We start from the raw sequence: 23,995 nt of genomic DNA, 5'->3' as shown, positions 1-23,995 counted from the left end.
TAACTATTTCTCACGCTCCCGGTGAGAGTTCAAGACTTGGCTCTATCTTCATTACTAGGCCCCTTCCCAGTGCAATGATGGTTTCAGAACTCTGTTTCCAGATGGAAACTGCGCAGCATTCAGAGCTGGAAGCCTTGGGCTTCTTCTGAGCCTAGCCCGGTAGTCACAGCGCCCCGGCCACGAGGGCCAGCCGGCGGGAACAGGGGGCCAGCATGCCGGCTCACAGATGCCCTTCTCTGTGGGAGGCTGTGTGGTCCCTCCGCTCACGTTGTGTCCAGTAAGGGGGACATGACACTCTAGCTCCCAGGAAAACGGCACCAAACACCTTTGTAACAAGGTGCTGAGCCAAAGAGAAAGCAGGGGGACTCTTACACGGAACTGACCAGAACGTGGTGCGAACAACAGGGCGAGGTGGAGGTGTGGGGGCGAGATGGCTTCCCTGAGGGCACATGCACCGTCATCACAGTGATGGGAGACAGACCCATGGTCCCGCGGGAGGCAGGAGAGCTGGAGACTGTCGGGAAGAGTTCGAGGGTCCCAGGTGGGTCAGCACCACACTGGTCCCTCTTCCCCTACTTAGGGCCTTGCTGTTCTCACAGAGTAAGTTGAATAAAACATGACCCCATAAAAAAAATCACCATACGTATCAGGAAACAATACATGCACGAGAGCAGCAAAACACCCAGATTTAGATCCTCAAGGTTTCATTCAAACACAGAACCGTGTGTAAAATGCTTAAAGAAAGAAAAGATGAAAGAAAACATGATCAAGGAACAAGCGAACACAAAAGTTGCTAATGTATCTTAAAAATAAATTAGTGAAAGCTTACAAATAAGAATTACAGATGGAATTAAAACGTCAAAACTGAAGCAGCACGTTAGACACACCAGAGAGTCACGTAACTGGAAGGCTGATGCAAAAGGGGCTCTCGGGACAGACAGAGGCCGGGGCAGACGAGAGCCACGAGGATGAAAGGGCGGGGCATCATCAGATAGGGGTTTAAAATGACTAACGTGGTGAGGGCTCCAGAGGAAAAAGCACACAACGTGTGAGAACAAATCGGTAACGTGAGCAGTGAGGAAATTGCAAGGAAGAAGAAAATAAGCTAGACGTAAAAGCTCCATATGAGAAATGAAGAACGCTTGTGATGAACCGATCATCAGTGGATGGGACGCGGCCAAGTAAAGACTCAGCAAGCTTCCAGATCTGACAACAGAAACTTCTCAAACTGAAATGCAAAGAGAAACAAGAATTAAAAAAACCCAAACCAAAAAACCACTGCCACCACCAACCAAAAACAGCAAAACATCCAAGAAGTGTGTGACAATTTCGAAAGATATAACAAACAGAAACTGGAATAGCAGAAAGAGAAGACAGATAAAAGACAGAAAATATACTTGAAAGAATAATGGCTGAGAACTCTCCAAATTAATGAGAGACACTGAGCCACAGATTCAGGACACTTAGAGAACACCAAACAGAAAGAAACACCCCCAAATCTACACCTAGGCATTTCATATTCAAACTGGAGGAAGCCAAAGACAAAAAGAAAATTCTGAAAGCAGCTTGGGGAGGGAGAGGGAAGGAGTGGAGAAAGTAAGGAAAGAGGAGGCGAGGAGGGGAGGAGAGGAGAGAGTGGCGGGATCCCTGTACCTCTAAGAACAAGGAAGAGAATTACAGAGGACATCTCGTCAGAAATCATGCAAACAAGATAAGAGTAGAGTGAAATCTGCTTAAAGTGTTAAAAGAAAAAAATCCAGCCAACCTAGAATTCTGTATCCAGCAAAATTATCCTTCAAAAGTAAAGGAGAAATAAAGACCTCCTCTGACAAACAAAAACTGAGGGAACTGACAGCCAGCAGACCTGCCCTGTAAGGAACGTTAAAAGATTTTCTTCAGGCAGCAGGAAAATGATACAGGTCAGAAACCTGGATCTACATAAAGAAAGGAAGGGCAATGGGAAAAAATATATATAAATAAAATAAACTTATTTTCTTATTGTTCGTTGAACTAAAAGATAACTTTGTTTAAAGCATTAGCAGTAACAATGCACTGGGTGATTAATAAACAGATAAGTGAAAATAATATAGCGCTGTCACAAGGGATGAGAGAGAAGGACAGGGAATATTCTGTGACAAGGTGCCTATACTAACATGAAGTAGAGTGGTGATTATTATTTTTTTTATGTTTTATTTATTTCTCAGAGAGAGAGAAAGAGAGAGAGAGAGAGAGGCAGTGTGAGCAGAGAAGGGTCAGAGAGAGAGGGAGGCACAGAATCCGAAGCAGGCTCTAGGTTCTGAGCTAGCTATGAGCACAGAACCCGACAAGGGGCTTGAACCCACGAACCATGAGATCATGACCTGAGCCAAAGTTGGACACTCAATGGACTGAGCCACCCAGGCGCCCCTATAGAGTGGTTATTTGAAGAGGGACTTAGATTAGGTAAAATGTATATTCTAATGCAACTGCCAAATTTTTTAAAAAAAAGTATCATCAATATGCTAAAGAAAGGAAGTAAAATAAAATCAGAAAATTAAAAGTGGAGAAGGCACAAAAAAGAAGCCTCTGGTAATGAATAGAGAATAGGAAAATGGCTACTATTAACCCAAACCATCAAAAATCACTTTAAATGCGGCCAGTCTAAATACACCAATGAAAATACAGAAACTGTATTCAGAGTATATCAGAAAACAAGACCCATCTATGTGTGTCTGCAAGAAACCTACTGGAAGTATAAACACCCCTTCAAGTTAAAAGTAAAGAGATCCCTGCTAACGCTAATGAAAGGCTGGAGTAGCCGTGTTTTCAGACAGGTCAGACCTCAGGGCGAGGAAGGTTATTAGGGATACAGAAGGGCAGTGCATGATGACACAGAGGGATACTCCCCCAAGAACACAGAACAATCCGGAACACTCACCAAGACAGACACCTTCTGGGCCATAAAGCACACTTTAACAAATTCTAGAGAGTAAAAGTCATACGATGTCTGCTCTCAGACCACAAGGGAATTAAAGCAGAAATCAGTAACAAAAAGAAGGCTGGGAAATCCACAAATATTTGCAAATGAAATTTCCTGTCATACACTTTTAACTTTTGTCTAGAATTTCATTACTGTCTTTTTCTCCTGCAACTGCTTTTAATTTTCAAATAACTTTAATCTCAGCACATAGAATTTAAATGTATCACTGGAACAAAGACATATGAAAACAGAAACAGTCTTCAAGTTTTTCTAAGTTCAAAAGAATAAACTTTCTATACTACTCATCCTAAGCATTTTAGGTACTAAATATTTACCCACAATGGCCAGAGTATGAATTAAAAGAGTTACAACTATACTGACATAAAGTCTTAATGGTTTGGTGACGAATGCCACTTCACCGGAGCGAAGGTCCCTAAAGAGCCCAGGAACACAAATGGGGGAAACAGAAGAGCGTTGTCCACATTCAGCGCCCACCTCTGCCTCCCAGGGACTCGGGGACACCCCTCTGAACAAGCCGGCTCTGATGTAACGGAGGACAAGTCTGTGCGTTGTCTAGAAGGGGGCTTTACCTGCTCCCACGGGGCTGTGAACACACTGTGTATTAGCTACCCATGTATTCACAGTACTCAACGAAGTCAAACCAACTCAAGTAATACAAACTAATTTTGGAAGACCTGGTAAATGACAATGCTAGCTTGTTACATTTTTATATCAGATACAAATGAAGTAGTCTGTCAAATGCATCTCATTTTTCTAAATAAAATGGCATCCAGCTAAGTATTTTAAATCCATCAGTGGACAGTCTTGACATGAATAGCACAGTGACTGAAATAAAGCTTAATAGCTCATCCTCTGTATTTGCCTTTTCCCTTCTACCTAGGAATCCTTCATCGCATCTATCTAATGGATTAAAATTTAAAAGGTATTAGACAAATAGATCTTATATACAGATGATGCCCCCCCCTTTACCATTTTAGGGACTACCTATAATGTTCTTTGAAAAGGCCAAAAGTAAGGCGGAGAAACAGGTTTTCACAGGAGTGTCCCAATAGCCTCTGGGGAATAGTCAGCTTCACTGTACTCTTTTCTAGGGGTAGTTACTAGGGACTAGAAAGCAGTTCTATTCAGGTAACAACAGACTGGATAGCTTCTCCCCTTCATACATTCACCCAGAGGGAAAGAGGCTGTGTAGACTAGGCAGACTATGAAAACAAGCTGGCTTTGAATATACACCTGAATATGCTATTTAAAATCATCTTATTAATAAAGCCATCATTAAATGTTCAAACTGAGAGATACCCAATCTAACAAAATTAAAGCATAAATCTGGGTCATTACCAAGTACTTATCTCAACAAAACATAACAAGTTGATTCTACTTTATTCTAAATCAGTGTTTATCACTCTCCTACCCACGCCCCTCCCCCAGAAAACAAAGCCCACTGATAGACCCCACCCACACCCACACCCACACCCACACCCACACACACGGCACTTCACAGCAGATGCCCTTTTCTGGGGGAGAGGGACGTGTGTGCAGTTTGAAAAAGCACCTTCTACCCTATGTTCTGCTCCCTTCTCCCAGTTAAGAATCACTGTTTTAAATCATAAATCAGTAGTCTGTAGAAAATTTTATTTTTGATTAAAACAATTGAACCAGACTAACTGATAAGGAAACCAAAAATCAGAATTTAGAAGACTCAATAAAAGTAAGTTCAAAATAGCTAAGGAGACAAAGCTACCTAAGGGATAAAGAATGAAACCAGCCTGAAAACTTCTCTGCAAAGCCTAAGCTACTCAGATAGAAGCATGGTGTTCTCGGAGAAGAAATACATGAACATCGAGCCTCTTCTTGGTGCCCACTCCTTTTCTCACCAAGCTCGCAGCCCAGCTGGTCTCTGGGAGGCCCTTGTCCGTGTGCCCGCCAGCCACCCCTCAACAACTGCCTGGAGCTGGGACTTCCTCTCGGAGCGCACTCAGGATTCCTCCTTTAAGTGTGCGTTTCGACAAGTCCTTCATTTTTGCGCGTAGAGAGCACAGTCACTTCAGACGCTGGAGAGGCCCAGGCCCCGCTAGTGTCGGAGGACTTGCGCATACTCAGTATTTTACCCATACAACATTAGGAAGAAGAGCCAGGGCCCAGGGGGCCACAAGCAAAGAACCGCATTGTGTCTGGTGAGCAGAAGAGCTGCCTGTGGAGGCCCCCAAGTATAACCCATTATACCAACGTCACCTGGAAACTCTAACATTCTAGTTAATTCTGAAGGAATACACCACGGCTCTGTGATTGCTCTTACAACTGTAAAGTTCCAAATTCTGAGAGCTTACGAGATTACGGTAAAAAGAGACATTTGCAGACCTCCCAGCAGGAGTAAACATGGTCCTACACAAGTTGACAATTTAGGACTTTTGTTTGTTCAAACATGCATACTTCTTGTAAAGACCTTAGTGACGGGTGAGCTTCAAGCCTTCTCTGCCCTGACTTACCTTACTGTGTGTGAAGGGGGGCGCTGTATACAAGGTGGGGTGGATGAGAGGGCGGGGCAGGTGTGGGACTGCATGCAAAGGCACGTGTCCGTGGATGTGGGGGTAAAGATGCAGAGCAGGGTGTGTGGGCTTCTCTGGACTCATGAACTGATGGCCCGGGGGAAGGGCGCCAGCTGTCATTGCTGCTGCTGTCAGTCCAGAAGCTTCTTGCTTACAAACATGACATTCACAAGTGTTTGGAGCTTGTTCAGCCTGAAAGGAAAGAAAGAAAAAGTACCTGTTTATTTAGTATGAATGAAAAAGTCACATTCTGCTGAGCAGCTACAGAGCCAATACAAAGATGACGGGCTCATCTGAAACCTCAAGTCGCCCAGGGCCTTCCTTGTGAAGTACAGAAGGGACCCCGAGAGACGGGGATGCAGGACACCTGAGAAGGAGAGAGGCACACCTCACTCCCCAGCCCGGTGTCTGCCGCGGTGGCACCGCACCAATGTGCTCCCGTGCCTGTCTGCGTAGGGACAAGGGGACTGGCACGGGTGGCAGAGTGCAGAGGGTAGCTGGGGCAGAGGATGACAGAGCCCTGGAACTGGGCTCCACGGGGCTCATGGCACTCAGGAGCGGTTACACGGAGATTCTGTGAAGCACACAGAGACAGGACTCTGCTAAGGGGAGTGATGCAGTCGGTAGCTCCTCTCCCTCAAAACAGGGTAAAACTGAACGCAACTGTCAAAGCAACCATCTGAGGATCTGAAAATCAACCAAAGGAGAAAAGCAAATTGAGAAGCATTTACTCATGCCACTCGGCTAGAACGTCAGGTCAGTGAGGCGGGAGCCTGGCCTTCCTGCCTGGGGCTCTTCTTGTTGCCAGAAGCCCTTAAACATAAACTAAGAAATGCCAAAGAATCAGCAGCAGAATTAAAATGGAACACTAAAATTTTTGTTTAATACAAGAAGGTAGTAAAAAAGAGGAGCAGAGGCACAAAACACACAAGACCTATGGAAACAGCACAGTGGCAGCTGTTCATGGCACCAACCACGACACTAACCACAAACGGAACACTCCAGACCGAAGGCAGAGACCAATGGACAAGACACAAATACAAGACCCAACTACGAGATTCAAGGACAAATCTTACATTCAAAGACACAAAGAGGCTGAAATTCAAAGGATGACAAAATATATGACGTGCACACACAGCAACCATAAGACAGCTGGAGCGACCCTTGATGTCAGATAAAATGGTCTTTAAGAGAAGAAATGCCAGCAGACAACCATCTCATAATGACAAAAGAGTCAATTAACAACGAAGAAGTAACAATAATACATGCATGCACCTTCCACAACACTGTCCCAAATACATGAATCAAAATCTGGCAGATGTGCAAAGGGAACAGACAATCCGCAGTTATACTTGGAAGACTTCAGTCGGTCTGTCAGTAGTTTTTAGAATCAGACAGAAAATCAGTAAGGCTACAGAAGATGAATAATGCTCTCAATGTGACCAAACTTTCATTCACAGGACACTCCACTTCACAAGAGTGAACGCAAGTTATTTTCAAGTGTACATGGAGCATCATCTAGGAGAGTCCACATGTTAGGCCATAAAACAGGTCTCAATAAATTTGGAAGTTCTAAAATCAGCAATCGAAGCTTAGATTCCACAAGTTAGAAAGGTAAGAATAAACCAAACCCGAAGACTACATAGACAAGAATAATGAAGATCAGAACACAGATCAATGGGGGCGCCTGGATGGCTTGGTTAAGCGTCCGACTTTCACTTGGGTCTTGATCTCGCGGTTCGTGGGTTCGAGCCCCGCGTCGGGCTCTGTGCTGACTGCCAGCTCAGAGCCTGGAGCCTATTTCAGAGTCTGTGTCTCCCTCTCTCTCTGACCCTCCCCTGCTCATGCTGTCTCTCTCTCTCCTAGAAATAAATAAAAATATTAAAAAAAAAAAAAAAAAAATACAGATCAACGAAATAAAGACAAGACAAAAAAACCCGAGAAATTAACAAAACATAAAATTGGCTATTTACAAAAACTGATAAACCTCTGGCCAGACTGAGGGNAACACAGAATACAAAGTGCAGACAATAAATACTTGTATTTATAGTCAAACGATTTTCAGCAAATGGCCAAGGCAATTCAACAGGAAAGGAGATGGTTCTTTTCTTTTTTTTTAATTTTTTTTTTTTAAGGTTTTTTTTTTTTTNAAACTGATAAACCTCTGGCCAGACTGAGGAGTTTAAAAACAAAAAACAAACAAACAAAAACGGAAACAAAATTACCAAAACCAAGAATTACCATCATTCCAGACCCTGCAGGATTAAAAGAATTTATAAGCAAATATAAGAAACAACCTTATGCCATCAAATTAGATGAAATGGATGAATTCCTAAAAAGACACAAATTTTTTAAATTAACTCAAGAGGAAATAGAAAATCTGAGTAAACCTATAATAAACAAAATTTGAATTAGTAATTTTAAGTCTTCCCACAAAAAAAGACCAGGCCCATGAGATTTCTACTGGTAAATTCTATCAAATATTTAAGAAACCTGAATTTTAGACAAATTTCTTCAGAAAATGTAGGCAGAATAAACCCTTCCCAAATCATTCGTTGAGGCTAGTATTAGCAAAGCCAGACAAAGACATCACAAGGAGAGATGACTGTAGAACAATTATTTTCCATTAACATGGATGTAAAACATTAGCAAACCAATACAGCAAAAAACAAACAAAAAATTACACATCACACCAAGTGGGATTTATCCCAGGAATGCAAGGTTGGTTTAATATCCGAGAATCACTTGAGGCAATACACCACAGTAACAGAACGAAGGATGAAAACCACAGGACCATCTCAATAGATGCAGAAGAGGCATCTGGAAAACCCAATACATGTTCATGATAAAATTCTCAGGAAACTAGGAGTTGACAGGATTCACGTCTCCCACTTGGTAAGGTCACCCTGGACACCGTGCAGGCAGCATCTCGCTAGTCACAGACTGAGTACTTCCCTCCAGGCCTGGGACCAAGGCAAAGACGCACACAGGACTGCAGTGCTCCCCTGCACAGGCGGGCTGCAGGCGCTAGCTAGCTCGGGAAGGCGAGAGTAAGACATTAAAAGCATCCAGATTGAGGAGGAAAAAGTAAAACTGTCTTTATTCACAAACAACATAATCTTGCATGTAGAAAATCCAAAGGAATCTACAAAAAAAAAAAAAAAAAAGGAAAAAACAACAACAAAAGAATAAACGAGTTTAAGCTGCAGAATACAAGATCAATGTATAAAAATCAACTGAATTTCTATATACTGCCGACAATCAATTGAAAACTGAAATTATAAAATACCATTTACTACAGAATCAAAAACATCTAATACTTAAGAATAAATTTAGGAAGTTCACAACCTACTGACTAGAAATTTTAACTGCTGAAAGAAATTAATCATGATTTAAACAAATGGAAAGATATAGCACATTTACAGACTGACAGATTTCAATTTTGTTAGGACTGTATTTTCCCCAAATTGATCTATATCATTCCACAAATACAAGACTAGGCCCAGAGGCTTCTGCTGGTGAATTCTACCAAATATTCAAGAATTCAACTCAGTCTCTATCAAAATCCAGGCAGGCTTTTTTGTAGAACAAGCTGATTCTAAAACTCACATGGAAACAAAGGATTTTGAACAGCCTAAACAGTTTTCAATAAGGCTCACCATGCTGGAGGGCAGATCCTAACTGATTTCCAAGCTTACTATAAAGCAATAGGCCAAATACACTAGGGGAAAGTACCCAGAGGTCAAATAAACACAGAATACAAAGTGCAGACAATAAATACTTGTATTTATAGTCAAACGATTTTCAGCAAATGGCCAAGGCAATTCAACGGGAAAGGAGATGGTTCTTTTCTTTTTTTTTAATTTTTTTTTTTTTAAGGTTTTTTTTATTTATTTCTAGAGAGAGAGAGAGCATGAGCAGGGGAGGGTCAGAGAGAGAGGGAGTCACAGACTGAAACAGGCTCCAGGCTCTGAGCTGGCAGTCAGCACAGAGCCCGACGCGGGGCTCGAACCCACGAACCGTGAGATCATGACCTAAGCGAAAGTCGGACGCTTAACCGACTAAACCACCCAGGCGCCCCGGAGATGGTCTTTTCAACAAGTGTCACTGGGACCATGTGGATACCCACATGTGCAAAAACATGAATTCAGACCCTACCCTCACACCGTAAGTAAAAACTGAGTCAAATGAACCAGATCTGAGTAAGAGCTAAAACTACAAATCTTCTAAAAGAAAACAGAGTTTTGAATTAGGCAAAGTTTTCTTGGATAGGAGATCAAAAGCATGATTCATTTAAAAAAAATAAAAAGATTGGTGAATTAGAATTAATCAAAAATAAAAACCTTTGCTTTTCAAAAAATACCATAAAAAACTAACAGACATGCCACAGACCAAGAGAAAAATTTTGCAAATTGCATAATTATAAAGGAGGTACAAGACAAAAAGAACTTCTAATTCCTATAACTCAGTAAGATGGAAGAGGAAACAAATGGCCCATCAATATATAAAAAAATGCCCAGCTTTACCCAAAAACAGTGAAATGAAGGGATTACCAATTCTTATCAGACTGGCAGCACCCCAGAACTGTGACAGCACCCTCTTCTGGGGGCAGGGGAGGCCATCACACTCTGACCCAGAACCACCACCGCTGGTGACCAGCCCTGGGGACAGACCTACTTATGTGTGAAAGATGCGTAAGACCACTCCCTGGACAGTATGTAGGGGGAAAACAGGAAAGCAAACACAGGTGCCCACAGGTCCTACTAGGGGACCAAAAAAAAAAAAAAAAACGAAACCATGGTACATCCCAGCTTCTGGAACACAGAGGGCAGAGGGCAGCAGCAGAGAAGGAAGCAGTGCACTCTGTACGGGGAGAGCTGGTCAGGATATACAGGAGAGAAAAAGCAAGGGAACGGAGTGTGTATTAGTGTAAGTCTTTTCATTTGGAAGGGAAAGAATAAATATTAGCATCTGCATAAAAAAACACTGGAAAGACACACAACAACGAGTGAGACACGTTACCTACTGGGACGAGAACTGGGGGTGGGCAGGTGCTGGCCAGGGCAGAGGGTGAAGGTCAAGGGGACAAGACTTCTCAATGTAACACCTTTTCATCACATCACCTTCCTTGCCTGAATCGTGGACCTACACTGCCTATTAAATAAGTTGATTAGCCAAGCACCTTGGCCTTCATCTGTTCTTCCTTTCATTTAAAAACTATGTAAGCATCTATTTATAAACTCTGAGTCTTTAAGAAAAGACAGCGGTCTCGAGGTACTCTCACCTTCAGTTAACAGGAAAACAGATATCCCCTGGGAAAACCCTCCCTTACAAAATCAACCATTTCTGAAATTTTAACATTCCGCTATTTTATTTATTAAAAAACTCTCCCTGGGTGGCTCAGTCAGTTAAGTGTCCGACTCTGGCGCAGGTCATGATCTCACCGTTCATGGGTTCATGAGCTCGAGCCCCGCTGTCAGGCTCTCTGCTGTCAATGCTGAGCCTGCTTCAGTCCTTTGCCTCCCCACCCTCTCATGCACGGGCACACATGTGCACGCGCTCTCTCTCAACAATAAACATGAAAAAACAAAAACAAAAACTCTTCCTTTGCTTCTTTACAAAAAAAAAAAAAAAAAACCCTCTATTTTACCTAAATACCTAAAGCTACTCTGGGGAGCTGTAAAATCAAGACTGTTGATTAGACTCAAGCAAGAGGAACAAGATTAAAATGGGGGTCAGAAGTCATGTTTGTTTATTTTATGAGCATGCCCCAATCCTCTCCAGTGCTCATCTTCAGAAGTTATTCAAAATTACACTATTCTGTATTCAGTAATGCTCACATTTAGAGAAAATACACACAGATAAAGACACCCTCGGCAAAACACAAAGTTCAGAAAGATAAAATCATACCTGCTGAGTTGGGTAAGATGGGGGTGGACTGTCCACTTTACTTTCCTCTTTCCTGGGGCTCCCGTTTCCGAGAGCTACGTCTTGCTTTGGGGCTCCTGGCGGCTCCCCACTGCTCTCGCCATCCGCCTCTTCATCATCAGCCTCTGAAGAGCTACTACTGGTACTGCTTACCTGAGGGGACTTTAAAAACAACCTTTATAATTGATACTTTTCAAAATGGAAGAATATAAAAAAATAAGATGCCAGACCATTTTATGCCATTTATTGTCACTATGAAGAAGTTGTGCCCATACCTCATCTTTCAGAGCCATGTTTTCCCCGCCACCATTCAATTCGTTGTGGATTCCATTCATGTTGGCCACCACCTCGGTATCGTCGTAGTTACTCAATGGATAAATATCAGCAAACTTAGCTGACAGTGGTGCAACGTCTTCATCATCACTACAACTGAGACAGGCAGAGAGGGTCACCACGAGACTGTTCACCCCAGGAGACACTGAGTGAACCACCTAAGCACAGATGTCTCCTTTATGGACACTGTTCTCGTTCACAAAAGTTACACTGGGCGCCACGCATACTTCTTACTCTCAGTAACCTGAACACAAGGAGAAAAATGCCTGAACTTCAATTACCATTTGTACCATTTAGAAGAACGGAAAACAAAACTCCAAAAGTAAAAAATGTTGGAAAAATCATAAAATGTAATCAGATTAATCACTGCATTTCCACTCAACTTGAAGTGCCTTGGTGTATAGCTGTTCTCTGCCATTTCCAAGCAGACACAACTTTTTACTAAAATTAAAGTACAAAGAACCACCGAAATTTCAGATGTAGCCAGTTGAACAAAACTTTAAGGCACTTAGCTGACAAAATACTGANCATAACACCCTCAAGGTCCATCCATGTTGCTACACATGGCCAGATTTCATTGGTTCTCATTGCCATGTAAAAATACTGAAGTTTTTTACTATAAGGCCAGCTCTGGACAAGTCAGTCATGATCTTAAGTAAATATCAGCTTTAGCAAGACATCTAAACAACGGGCAAATGAAATATTTACTAAAAATTGTAAGCAAATTTCAAGGCTGTAGTCAACGAAGTCCACTTCAAACATATGCTTTTCTGGTGCAGGGAAAGAGTGGGCACAGAGCTCCCGCCTCGGTGCAAACTGTTCAAGGTGTGACATGACCGCACATGGTCACCCCACAGTCTATACAAACAGGCCTCCTGAGTCCATCTTCTGCCTCAGCATACAATAACCTCCAGAATGAAAAGTCCTAAGAACTAGCGATCTTTTAGCTTTAGAAGAGCATCCAGAATTGCTGAACTCAGAAGTTTTTTCCATTTTTAGAAAGAGTCACCGTACTCCAGCAAGCTATAGTCTAGAGCTCACCAAGTGAGGCACACAGCACCCACTGGGTGAGGCCGCACAGCTTGCTGAGGGCCTGTGGAACCTGAGGTGAGGTGACAGAACGTTTTGCCTTGGTCAACACGCACACCTGCTTCTGAGATGTTATCACCACCACAACCCACAGATGAGGAAACCGAGGTTCAGAGACGAAGTGATCGTCTGCTCAACGTAACGAAGACAGCTGCATCGGCCTAGAGCCCACCAAAACTGGGGGGCGCTGCTGTACAGAGACTAAAGCTGTACGACTCTATTTAAATGTCTTCGCTTAATGACACCACTAAAGAGACAACACGTACCAAAGGCAATGCTAGAGGTCTTCAGGTCACAGCAGTTCATATTTGGTAGACATCAGCCCCCGGCTGCTGAGGGACCAGAGGTCCCAAGCGGCCACGGGCAGTCCCAGCCCAAGGAGAAAGGTGCCCACAGCCTACTTCCTCCACCACACAACAAGGCACAGAGCTCACACCTGACACTGGCGGCTGTGACACGTGAACAGGGATGAGCTCTTCCACCATGTTTTTACGAGGCTGTATATGTTTAATGTCGGTATGCTTTTTAAGAGGCTGGTAAACAGCTAGCTGGGAAACCCGCGACCGTCCTTCACAGGCTCCCAGAGAGAGCAGGGTGTCCAGGACTAGACAGCAGCTCGAGTTCACCAGAGTCATGGTGTTCAGACCAATCCCTTTAGAATTATTTTGTGTTTGAGACCAGATCCATATTGAGGACTGGAAGACTCCAAAGGAAAGCCTCAGAGTCATCGTGAGAAATCCAGATGGAGGCGGTGAGATATCTGAGAAATGCTGAAGAGCCCGCGGTCGGGGCGACAATCCCTCCTACTGGGGACCCGTGCTGATGTCTGTCACCTCCACAGGGCTCCCGACACCCTTATGCTCTGCGATAAGCAAAACACAAACCTAAATTTACCTAAATAAAATAAAAACACACATCCATGTACAACCCGTCCAGAAGTCAGGGTGGAAAGCCTCAACAAATGACAGGGTCACAACTCTGAACAAACGTGGGACCAATCACCTACAGTGTGAATTGGTGACAGCTGCAGAGCCACCTCGCTCATACAAAATGTATTTCTAGATAAAGTGGGAACACAGAAAACAGAACTTTTCAATTGCTTGCTACAGTGATCATCTGGGTTTTAGCAAGACATGGGATAAGCATGAATGCTGAACGGACAATGAGGCGGAATGAACTTCGGGCTGATCACCCTCAAACAGAATGAGGAAACGTGGAGGAAGAACTGAAGAAATACTTCCCTGCATTCCAACATGGTTTTTCTTTACCGGCATTTATTGATTTACCATATATACTTTTTTCAGGTAATGAAATACTGTCAAAGTTTAGGTTTACAGACTTCGTATTTTAAAAGTTGCTTAAAAAAATGAAGGATCCTTTTTCTGGAAAAGCACTATAATGATATCCATACTTCTGTAGACATTACTGTCCATATTTCTCATTACTGGGTTAAGTAAATTTCTGAAATCTCATTACAAAGTGACAACTTACAAAGTTGGTGCCGAGCCACTGTCTGTGAGGAGGAGTCTGGGATGTTGCTGAATTGTAACAGGAGAGCTGGAGCCTGACCCTGAGCTGGCTGAGGACACGCTGGGTGGGCGCAGCTCAGAGAGATAGTCGGGGGCAGAATCCACTTGGAGGGGCAGCTGGTGACTGTGGATGTCGCCAGCGACGGGGGGGTCCATGACACCACAAGTGAGGATGTGTGAGAGGCTGCAGTCATCACAAGCACACCTGGGTGGGAAGGAAGGACGGTTACGCAGAGAACCAGGGGAGAGGCTGCCGGGTCGGCGCCTCTGCTGCGGCCGTGGCTCCCACAGGCCCACGGTGCCCCCGTGAGGCGCAGGCTCACCTTCTCCTGTAGTTGCAGTTGGGGCAGTCGGGCATGCTCAGCCGGGAGGACAACATGTGCCTCATGGCGTCTGTGAAGTTGTTCTCGCCGGCGACTGCCTTCTTATTGGTTAGCTGGAGGGAATCATCAAATGAAAGGTTAGCTTTGCAAACATATCCCCCAATCAGGTGGTTCCGGTTTTCAGTAATCGTGGTAATATGTACCACGCTCATCTACAAGCCAGGGGCCACAGGCTCCGAGAGCAGGAAAGGGCCACCGAGGGGCGGGAGGCGGGGGGCAGACCTGAAATACGCAGCAGCCACTGGCTCAAGTGGCACGAAGGCCAGACAGCAGGAACCCCTGGCCGGTGCCTCGTCGGCAGACACCAGCCCTGACCCCAATCGGCTGTGTACTCGCTAGGGACCAGGAGTTCAGAGCTAAATTGTGGCTCCCAAGGCGCTCAGGCCCTGAAAGAGGAAACCATGCGGTGGGAGGTGCTCCCGCACAGAGCTGTGCAGGATGCCACGGAAACAGAGAAGAGCGGAGCGGGGTGCCAGGCCTGCAGTGGGGCAGGGAAGGGGGGAAGGGAGACGGTGCTCTTAATTCTGTCAGAGACAAAACGAGCTCCAGGTTAGAGGCAGAGCACTGAGCCGCACATCCAGTGAATGCCCGCGGAAGGCCTGCTGAGCCCGAGCTGAGCAGGGAGGGGTCTTGGAGGACTGGGAGGAGGGCACCGTGCCCAACGGCGTGGCCTGGAGGCACATGGGCCTGCACACACGGAGCCGCACACCAGAGCGGCATTTGTGACACGTGATGGCAGCAAGGCCGGGGGGGGGGGGGGGGGACGCCCACTGAGGGGACAAGGACAGCACGTGAATGGGGTGGGGCTACGAGCTACCTGGAAAGAGGTACTTGAACTTCCAGTCCACTAGGCAAGCATCTGGATCTCAGAGAAGCCTGGGGACGGGCTCTGGCAATGGGAAGGGTGATGCCGGAAGGGCCACTTGATAGGACAGAAGCCATACAGGGAGGGTGGGGGCCCCCGGGGACAGGAGAGCAAGCTGAGTGTGGTGCCCAGAGGAGACCACAGGGGTGAGGCCAGGGGGCACCAATGTCTGAGGAGGGCTGAGGGAGCAGAGCTGGCTGGAGGAAAGCAGGAGACGCCAGCAAGTGGACGAAAATCAGGGGAGCAAACTTCCAAAGCCGAGTGCCCTGAGGCCATGGTGACAAGGCCGCTGGCCAGCCTCAGAGGGGGCAGACGGGCAGGGGAGAGCCTGTGGGGAGGGAGCGAGTGGCGTTGTCAGCAGCCACCCTGGAGGTATGGCCGGGCGTGTGGGAGGCTGTAAACTGGGCCTCAGGGGGAGGGCCCAGTCCCGCTCTGTGACCTCAGCAGCTGCCTAGAGAGCGCAGGGCTGGAGCGGGTCACTTGGTAAATGGGAAAATTTTCCTTGAGGAATACAGAGGATGCAGAGAGACAGAGGAAAATTAGCTTATCTGGGATTGACAACACAACCTTAGGGGCAGACAGGGCAGTATGGCCTTGAAATGGTGGTGTTTCCCCTGAGCTGTGCTCCTGTGCCGGCCGGCAGCCTCCCCGCGGCCTTACCTGCTCCTCAATGAATCGCCTCTGTTTGAAAAGCTCCCAGTCCTCTGTCAGCATGCGCTGCTTGGTTTTCATGGTCATCTAATAAGGAGACGCAGACAACAGAGCCTCAGTACGAGCAAGAGTCACCCAGGCGTCTGCGAGGGGAGAGCTTAGATCGGGTGCACGTGAGAACCACCTGCAGAGGCTCCACCTCTTTCACGTGCTCTTCTCACGTGGGAAACACAGAGGAGCTCACATTAAAAAAAGAAATTAAGATGTCAGAGCTGGATCTGTCACTGCAGTAAGTGAACATTCATCCTTCACTGAAAGCCTGTTGTTACGTGCCCTGCCTGAACCAGACATCCAAAAGTGAAGACGACCCACCCTGCCTGTGACGAGCCCGCGGACAGGACACTGAGGGTCGTGCCTCTCACAAAGGGGGCGAACTCGGTACGGCCGCACTCCCATGAAGCCCCTGGAGGAGTCCAATCCACAGAAGCNCCGGGGGCTGTCAGGGAAGGTGAAGATGTTCTGTAGGCAGAAGCTGGGGACGCTCACGACAGTGGGAATGTACTTACTGCCACTGATCCGGACACTTCACAATGGTTAAAACTGTAGATTTTATGTTATGTGTATTTTACCACAATTAGAAAAGAAGCCAAACTGAGGGGGACAGGGAATCAAGAATGGGCTCAAAGGTACAGTTTTAGTGGCTGGGGGAGGCTATGAAACAATTAGGTCCTGATGTTTACCTAAACGTATTCAACTATTAAAAACTTAAGAATTGCCACTAAAAAGATAGATATGGGATATGTATCTTCCAAATTATCAGAACACATAAAAGGAGAAGGTAGGACATATTTAATCCCACAGGCCAGAAAATACTACCAATAAACCCTCTAAAACAAAAAAAGGGTACTTAAAAAAAAAATAAATTCATCTTCTTGAAAAAAACATTTTTAATCATTTAAATGATAGAAGAAATCAAAGTTGAAAGTACAGCGCACAGAAATACCGACAACACAAGTCCCACAGAGCTGACTGTGTAAGACGTGCCCAACACGTACAAGAAAACGTACAGCGTCAGATGCATTTTTTTTTTAATGTTTTTTATTTCTAGGAGAGAGAGAGAGAGACAGCGTGAGCAGGGGAGGGCCAGAGAGAGAGGGAGTCACAGACTGAAACAGGCTCCAGGCTCTGAGCTGGCAGTCAGCACAGAGCCCGACGCGGGGCTCGAACCCACGAACTGCGAGATCATGACCCAAGCGAAAGTCGGACGCTTAACCGACTAAGCCACCCAGGCGCCCCTCAGATGCATTTCTGAGGGAACAAAACGAAAATCTGAAACAAACCAGTAAGGCAGGAAGAAATTAAAGGTAAAGGCTGAAATTATCAGGAAAATAAAGAAGCAAATGTGATCAATAAACTCCAAAACACCGGTTCTCCAAACTCCCTCCCAGGCTGACCACGGCAAGAAAAGGCCCATAGAAGAAGTGGGCCTGAGAAAGGACAGACACAGGCTGGGGGGGCTTCTTTTAAACCGCAGGGGAAGTGACTGTGCGAGGCAGACGTTCATACCCAAAGGAAAGCGGTGAGCGGGCGGCCCCCAAGCTGTTCGCACCTGCACGGTGCTTTTTAAAAAGCCACGTCAACGTCAGAAAGCTCTTGCGATCGCACCCAACAGCCAGACGTCTCCAGACAGCGCCGCGGCTCTAGGCGCCTGCCTTTCGCTGCCCTCCCGGGCGAAGCGTGGCGCTCCCTTGGATGCAGACGGGGCTCTCTATGCAGAGTGTGCCGGGGGGCGGCTCCCCCACAGCCTCCCCTCCGAGCCTGTAACCCCTTGTCTAAACCAAGTGGACAACGTCCTAGGTGAGTACAACGTGGGGAGCTAACCCACGAAGCAAAAACCCCAGAACGGACCACAAAGCAAGATGTACATTGAAAAGGTAGCATGAGATCTATAATCCTCACTCCTCCCCCCTACAAAATAGATCATGCCCCAGATTTTAGGGTGGATTCCCTCAAATCCTTTATGGAAAAAAAAATTTAACTGGATGCTGCTAAAAAAATCATGGAAAGTTTCTCAATTCATTCTATGGGACTAGCACAACCTTTATACAAAACAGAGAAGACCTCAAAGACAGACAGAGATACCTCAGAATACAGACACCAAAATCCTAAATAAGATATCAGCTACTTAAATCTAATAATGGGTTAACAGAGAATATACCATAATCTAGTAAGACTTTAATTCCAGGAATGCAAACATGTCTCATAATTAGGAAGCCTAATCTCTCACTTCATATAGAAAAACACATTAAAAAAAAACCTCATACAATCAAATTCAGTATCTATTTGGTTTTTACATAAATCGTAACTTTAACAAGCTGGAAAAGGGAACATTCCTTAATTTGCCAAGAACTATCACCAGCAAGCAAGGCAAGCACATGCCCTAACGGGAAGCCAGAGTAGAGCGCGGCGCCCACAGCAGCGCTCATTTGTGCTGGGCTGAGGGCTCTAACCGAAGCCAAGCAAACCAGTTCAAAGGCCAGGGAGGGTAAGACAACACCCTTATCGTAGAAAATCTGAAGCAGCCAACTCAGAAACTACCGGAGAGTCAGTAAGGACAGTGGGTGGAGGCAGCAGCGTGACAGTGTGGTCCCGATGCCCGAAGTCCCCAGGTATAAACTTGGTAGGAAGCAAACAAACGGTAAAATCAAACTGCAGAATACGAAAGAACAATCTAAAAAGAGAAATACATACCATCTTCTTGGATGGGAAGGTTCAATATTGGTGCCAGTCCTCCCTTTACGTTACACGTGTCTGCCGTTTTTAGGAAAAACCTTTTTCTCACAAGTAGCTATTACTATTGTGCATTTAAAAAATGATTTTAAAGGAGGTAGACATTAGGAACGGTAGGAATTTCTTTATTTTAGTACAGAACTCAGTACAGAGTCAATAGAACCTCCTCTTTTGACCCTCTCCTCACATCCTCTGTGATTAATTTTTCTAAACATTTGGGTACATGCAGGTTTATGTCTGTGTCAAACAACAAATAAAGGATACGTCTTAAAAGGGAAGCAAAAACAAGTGATTTCAAGCTGGCTGCCATCTCCCACGTCCATGCTTACTTGTGAATACTCAATTATTTTATAGATGTTTTGAAACCTTGAAATTACTACGTAATTCTTAAACTGCTACTTGATTAGAAGTGACTGGTCCAATCCAAGGATTCTGAAAAGACTGGTATCTTCCTGATGTTGCTAAAAATTGCTCGTTTCCCTAATTTTTATTAATGGCATCATGGTTTCTTGATAGGTGAGTGAAAATAAGAATTTTTTGGTTGCTTTAGTAAGGAGTATGGCTTTTCTTTGTGAGGGGAGAAAGGGGAAAATACCTTTTTTCCCGTTTTCTTACTGTGGTAAAATACACATAACAAAATTTACCATCTTACCCATTTTTAAATGTACAGTTCAGTGGTATAAAGTACATTCACACCATCGTACAAACATTCCTACCATCCATCCCAGAACTTTCTCGTTCTTCTCAACTGATACTCTGTCCCCATTAGTAATAACTCCCTGTTCTCCCCTGCTCCCCCTTCCCCATCTCTGGTCCCCATGAGTTACACTTTCTGTCCCTAAGAATCTATGATAGGGACCTCATGTAAGTGGAGTGTTACCATATTTATCCTTTTCTGTCTGCTGTATTTTACTTGGAGCTCTGTTTTCCTTCATATTTTTGGTCTTCCATTTATATCCTTGATCTACCCTGAGTTCATTTTTGCATAATGTGTGAGGTAAGGCTCCAATGTCATTCTTCTGCATCTGGGTGTGGAGTCTTCCCAGCATCATTTGTTGAAAAGCCTGTGCTTTTCCCTTCGAGTGGTCTTGGCAGCCATACTGCACATCACTTGACCGCATATATGACGGTTTGCCTCTGGGCTCTCGATTGTCCTGGTCTATAGGTCTGTCTTGGTGTCAGACCACACTTGTTTTGACTACTGTAGCTTTATACAGTTAAGTTTTGAAATCAGGAAGTGTGAGTCCTCTAGTTTTGTTGTTCGTTTTCAAGATTGTTCTCGTTACTCTGGGTCTCCTGAGATTGCATAATGTATTTTAAGATGGGTTTTTCTTTTTTCTTAATGTTTTATTTTTGTGAGGGAGGGGGGCAGAAAGAAAGGGGGACAGAGAATCCCAAGCAGGCTCTGTACTGACAGCAACGAGCCCGATGTGGGGCTCAAACTCATGAACAGCAAGATCATGACCTGAGCTGAAGTCAGACACTCAACTGACTAAGCCACCTGGGTGCCACAAGATGGATTTTTCTATTTCTACAAAAAACAACTTTGCGATTTAGATAGGGATAGCACAGAGTCTGTAGACCACTTTAGCTAATATGGACATTTAACATTACCCAAAGAACATGGCATGTGCCTCCTTTTATGTCTTTGTTAATTTCTTTCAGAAAGTTTAATAGTTTTCACTGTATTAATCTTCCATCTCCTTGAGTAAATTTATTTAAAAGTATTTTACTCATTTTGATAGTGTGGTAAATGGGAGTTTTTATAACTTCCTTTGCAGACTGGTTAATGTACAATAATATAACTTTTTGTGCACCGACTTTGTTCCTGATGCTTTGCTGAATTCATTTATTAGTTCTTTTTTTTTTATATAATATTTATTTCTGAGAGAGAGAGAGAGAGAGACCATGTGAGCAGGGGAGGGTCAGAGAGAGAGGGAGTCACAGACTGAAACAGGCTCCAGGCTCTGAGCTGGCAGTCAGCACAGAGCCTGACGTGGGGCTCGAACCCACGAACCGCGAGATCATGACCTAAGCGAAAGTCGGACGCTTAACCGACTAAGCCACCCAGGCGCCCCTCATTTATTAGTTCTAATATTTTTTTTTTTTTTTTTTTTACAATCTTTAGGACTTTCTATACAGAAGATCATATCATCCGCAGAGATAATTTACCTTCTCCTATCCCAATTTGGATGCCCTTTTATTTTTCTTGTCTAACTGCTCTGACCAGAACTCCCAGGACCATGTTGAATAGAAGCGGTGAAAGCAGGCATCTCTGCCTTGTTCCTCATCTTAGAAGAAATACTTTCAGTCTTTCACCACTGAGTGTGATGGTTCCTGTGGGTTTTCACCTGTGGCTTTCTTCTGTGGAGGTAGTTCCCTTCTGTTCCTAGTCTGCTGAGTGTTTTATCATGAAAGAGCGTTAAATATTGTCGATGATCTTTGTGCGATTGAGACAATCCTTGTTTTTGTTTTTTTAACCCCCTCCATTCTGTTAATACGGCATATTACATTGATCAATTTTCACATATTTACCCTCCTTCCATTCCAGGAATAAATCCCACTTGGTCATGGTGTAAAGTTCTTTTAATACATTACTGAATTCTGTTTGCTTGTATTTTGTTGAGGATTTTTGCTTCAATGTTCAGAAGAGATGTTGGTCTGTAATTTCCTTAAAGAGTCTGTTTGGCTTTGCTATCAGGGTAATGCTGGCCTCAAAGGATGACTGGGGAATTTCTCTCCTCTTCAGTTTTTTGGGAGGACTGATGTTACTTCTTCTTTAAATATTTGACAGAATTCACTGTGAAGCCGACAGGTCCTGGGCTTTCCTCTGCTGGGAGATTTTGGATCACTGATTCCGTCTCCATACCAGGTGTGGGTCTATTCAGACTTTCTGTGTCTCCGTGATTTAGTCTCTGCAGGTTTTGTGTTTCCTGAAATCGATCCATTTCACGTAAAGGTATCTGATTTGTTGGCGTACAAATGTTCACAGGACTCTCTTACGATCCTTTTCATTTCTGTAGAATCGGTAGTAACGTTCCCACTTCATTTCTGATTTTAGTTATCTGAGTCTTCTCTTTTTTTCTTAGACTATATAACTAAAGGTTTGACAATTTTGATGATCTTAAAGAACAAACATCTGGTTTCACTGATTTTCTTCTACTCTGTATTTTATCTGCTCTAATCTTTATTGTTTCTCTCCTTCTGCTAGCTTTGAGTTCTAGGGATCCTTAAGTTGCCAAGCTACGTTGTTAATTTAAGGTCGTTCCTGCTTTTTTACTGTAAGCATTTAGAGCTGTAAGAACATGTACTTTTATTTATTTATTTATTTTTTAATGTCTGTTTATTTTTGAGAGAGAGAGGGAGTGAGAGCAAGGGAGGGACAGAGAGAGAGGAAGAGAGAATCCTAAGCAGGCTCTGTGCTATCAGCACAGAAGCTAACATGGGGCTCAAACTCATGAACTACAATGCTTAACTGAGTCACCCAGCTGCTCCAGAACATGTACTATTAAAGAAATAAGTTTAATTTCACGTTTACTTTTTAAAGACTGTATTTTCCTTCCTAGAGAAAACAAGTATAATGTTATTTTTACATATACTCCATTTTCATCAGAAGAGCAGTGATATACAATGTATTATATTCCTAAACAGACATTTAACTTCTGGGACAGATACATTAAAAAATTATCATTCCCAAAGGTTTTCTCCATTTTTGCAAAGTTGCAGTCTTTCCTTTATTCTAAGAGTTGTCCTGGGGCATTTATGTGTTTAGTCACAGTTTAACTAGAGAAATGAAGAAAGAACTTCTAAAACCAAAACTGCATTTATATCCATCCCACCTGTAACATGAAACGAGAGTCCAGGCGGTCCGCAGTAGGGTAGGATGTGGACACCCCAGATCCAAATCCCAAAGTCTCAAAAGCAAAATAGAGCTCCGTCCGTGCTCCCTTATTACTCCTTATACCCTACTACCTTGAAAAGGGCGGTTTTGAATTTCCCCTCCTCTGTCCACTCTCCTGCAGTTTTAGAAAGGCGGGCGGGCAGGGATGCCCTCTGGAGGTCCCGCTCCATGTCCCCCCAAGAGGCTCTTACTGACCAGCCGCACCTGCCCCGTAGGCCCTGACTCTAGAGGAGGCCCTGGCTTCTTGCCCCTCCTCCGTCTCTGTGAGCCACCTGTCAAGTACAATCAACTCCATTCTGTCTGCACTCCCTCTCTAGGTGGTGAGAGACTGAGAATGCGTTCTGGACAGCAGAGCATTCGGGAAATAGTTCCTGAAAGTACAAGGCTCAGCAGCTCCCCAGGGCCCCATAGGCTCTTGCATGGGACACTGAGCCAGGCGGCAGCCCGTGCAGGTGAGAGTGGGTGTAGCCAGGCCAACGGTGACCTGATTAACAGCTGCTGTCACTCTCAGGCACAGTTGAGTGAAGACCACTGTGGTACTGCAGTATCTCTGTTCCCTCTGGAAAGTCAGTGGCCAGACTCCCTGGACCAATACCTACCTCCCTGTGCCCGGTCACCCCACCCGCACCCCCCCGTCCCCGGTCACCCTGGCACCCGCACCTTGCCCACAGCATCTCCTGGTGGCACACACTCACCTGCTCGTCGACATAGGCATCGATCCTCTGCTGGCACTCCAGCCACTCCTCAGCCACCCTGCGCAGCTCCTCCTCAGAGCGCTGGTACCGCTGCAGCAGGGTGCTGTATGTGTCTTCATTGCACGTGTCGTGCGTCGTGGTCCCCAGCCTAGGGAGAAAGGCATCTCAGCCAAAGAAAGGGGCCCAAGGGCTCTGGGCCAGAGACCGGAGGTTTGCTTCCGTCACCTCCTCTCCCAACATGACAAGCGGGACACCGCTATGCACTGCACCAGGCTGCTGTGAGGCACCCAGAAGACAACCTGGCG

At 44.9% G+C, this 23,995-nt stretch overlaps 1 protein-coding gene across 1 annotated transcript in view; it reads right to left on the bottom strand.

The window, feature by feature from the left end:
• The window catches only part of FAM193A (family with sequence similarity 193 member A), a 65,465-nt gene that overhangs the window by 27,779 nt on the left and 13,691 nt on the right, over positions 1–23,995 (bottom strand). The window contains exons 4-10 of the mRNA XM_077750419.1: positions 23,691–23,838; positions 16,314–16,391; positions 14,729–14,841; positions 14,368–14,610; positions 11,730–11,883; positions 11,437–11,616; positions 5,467–5,718 (exon numbers count right to left, since the gene is read on the bottom strand). Coding sequence (XP_077606545.1) covers positions 5,467–5,718; positions 11,437–11,616; positions 11,730–11,883; positions 14,368–14,610; positions 14,729–14,841; positions 16,314–16,391; positions 23,691–23,838 — 1,168 coding nt within the window. The remainder of the gene's footprint in view (positions 1–5,466; positions 5,719–11,436; positions 11,617–11,729; positions 11,884–14,367; positions 14,611–14,728; positions 14,842–16,313; positions 16,392–23,690; positions 23,839–23,995) is intronic.

The sequence above is a fragment of the Crocuta crocuta genome, unplaced genomic scaffold, assembly GCF_008692635.1.
Source record: "Crocuta crocuta isolate KB4526 unplaced genomic scaffold, BGI_CrCroc_1.0 scaffold179, whole genome shotgun sequence".
NCBI classification, from domain to species: domain Eukaryota; kingdom Metazoa; phylum Chordata; class Mammalia; order Carnivora; family Hyaenidae; genus Crocuta; species Crocuta crocuta.
Note: the sequence above shows the minus strand (reverse complement) of the source record. Positions and strands in the feature narration are given on the sequence as shown.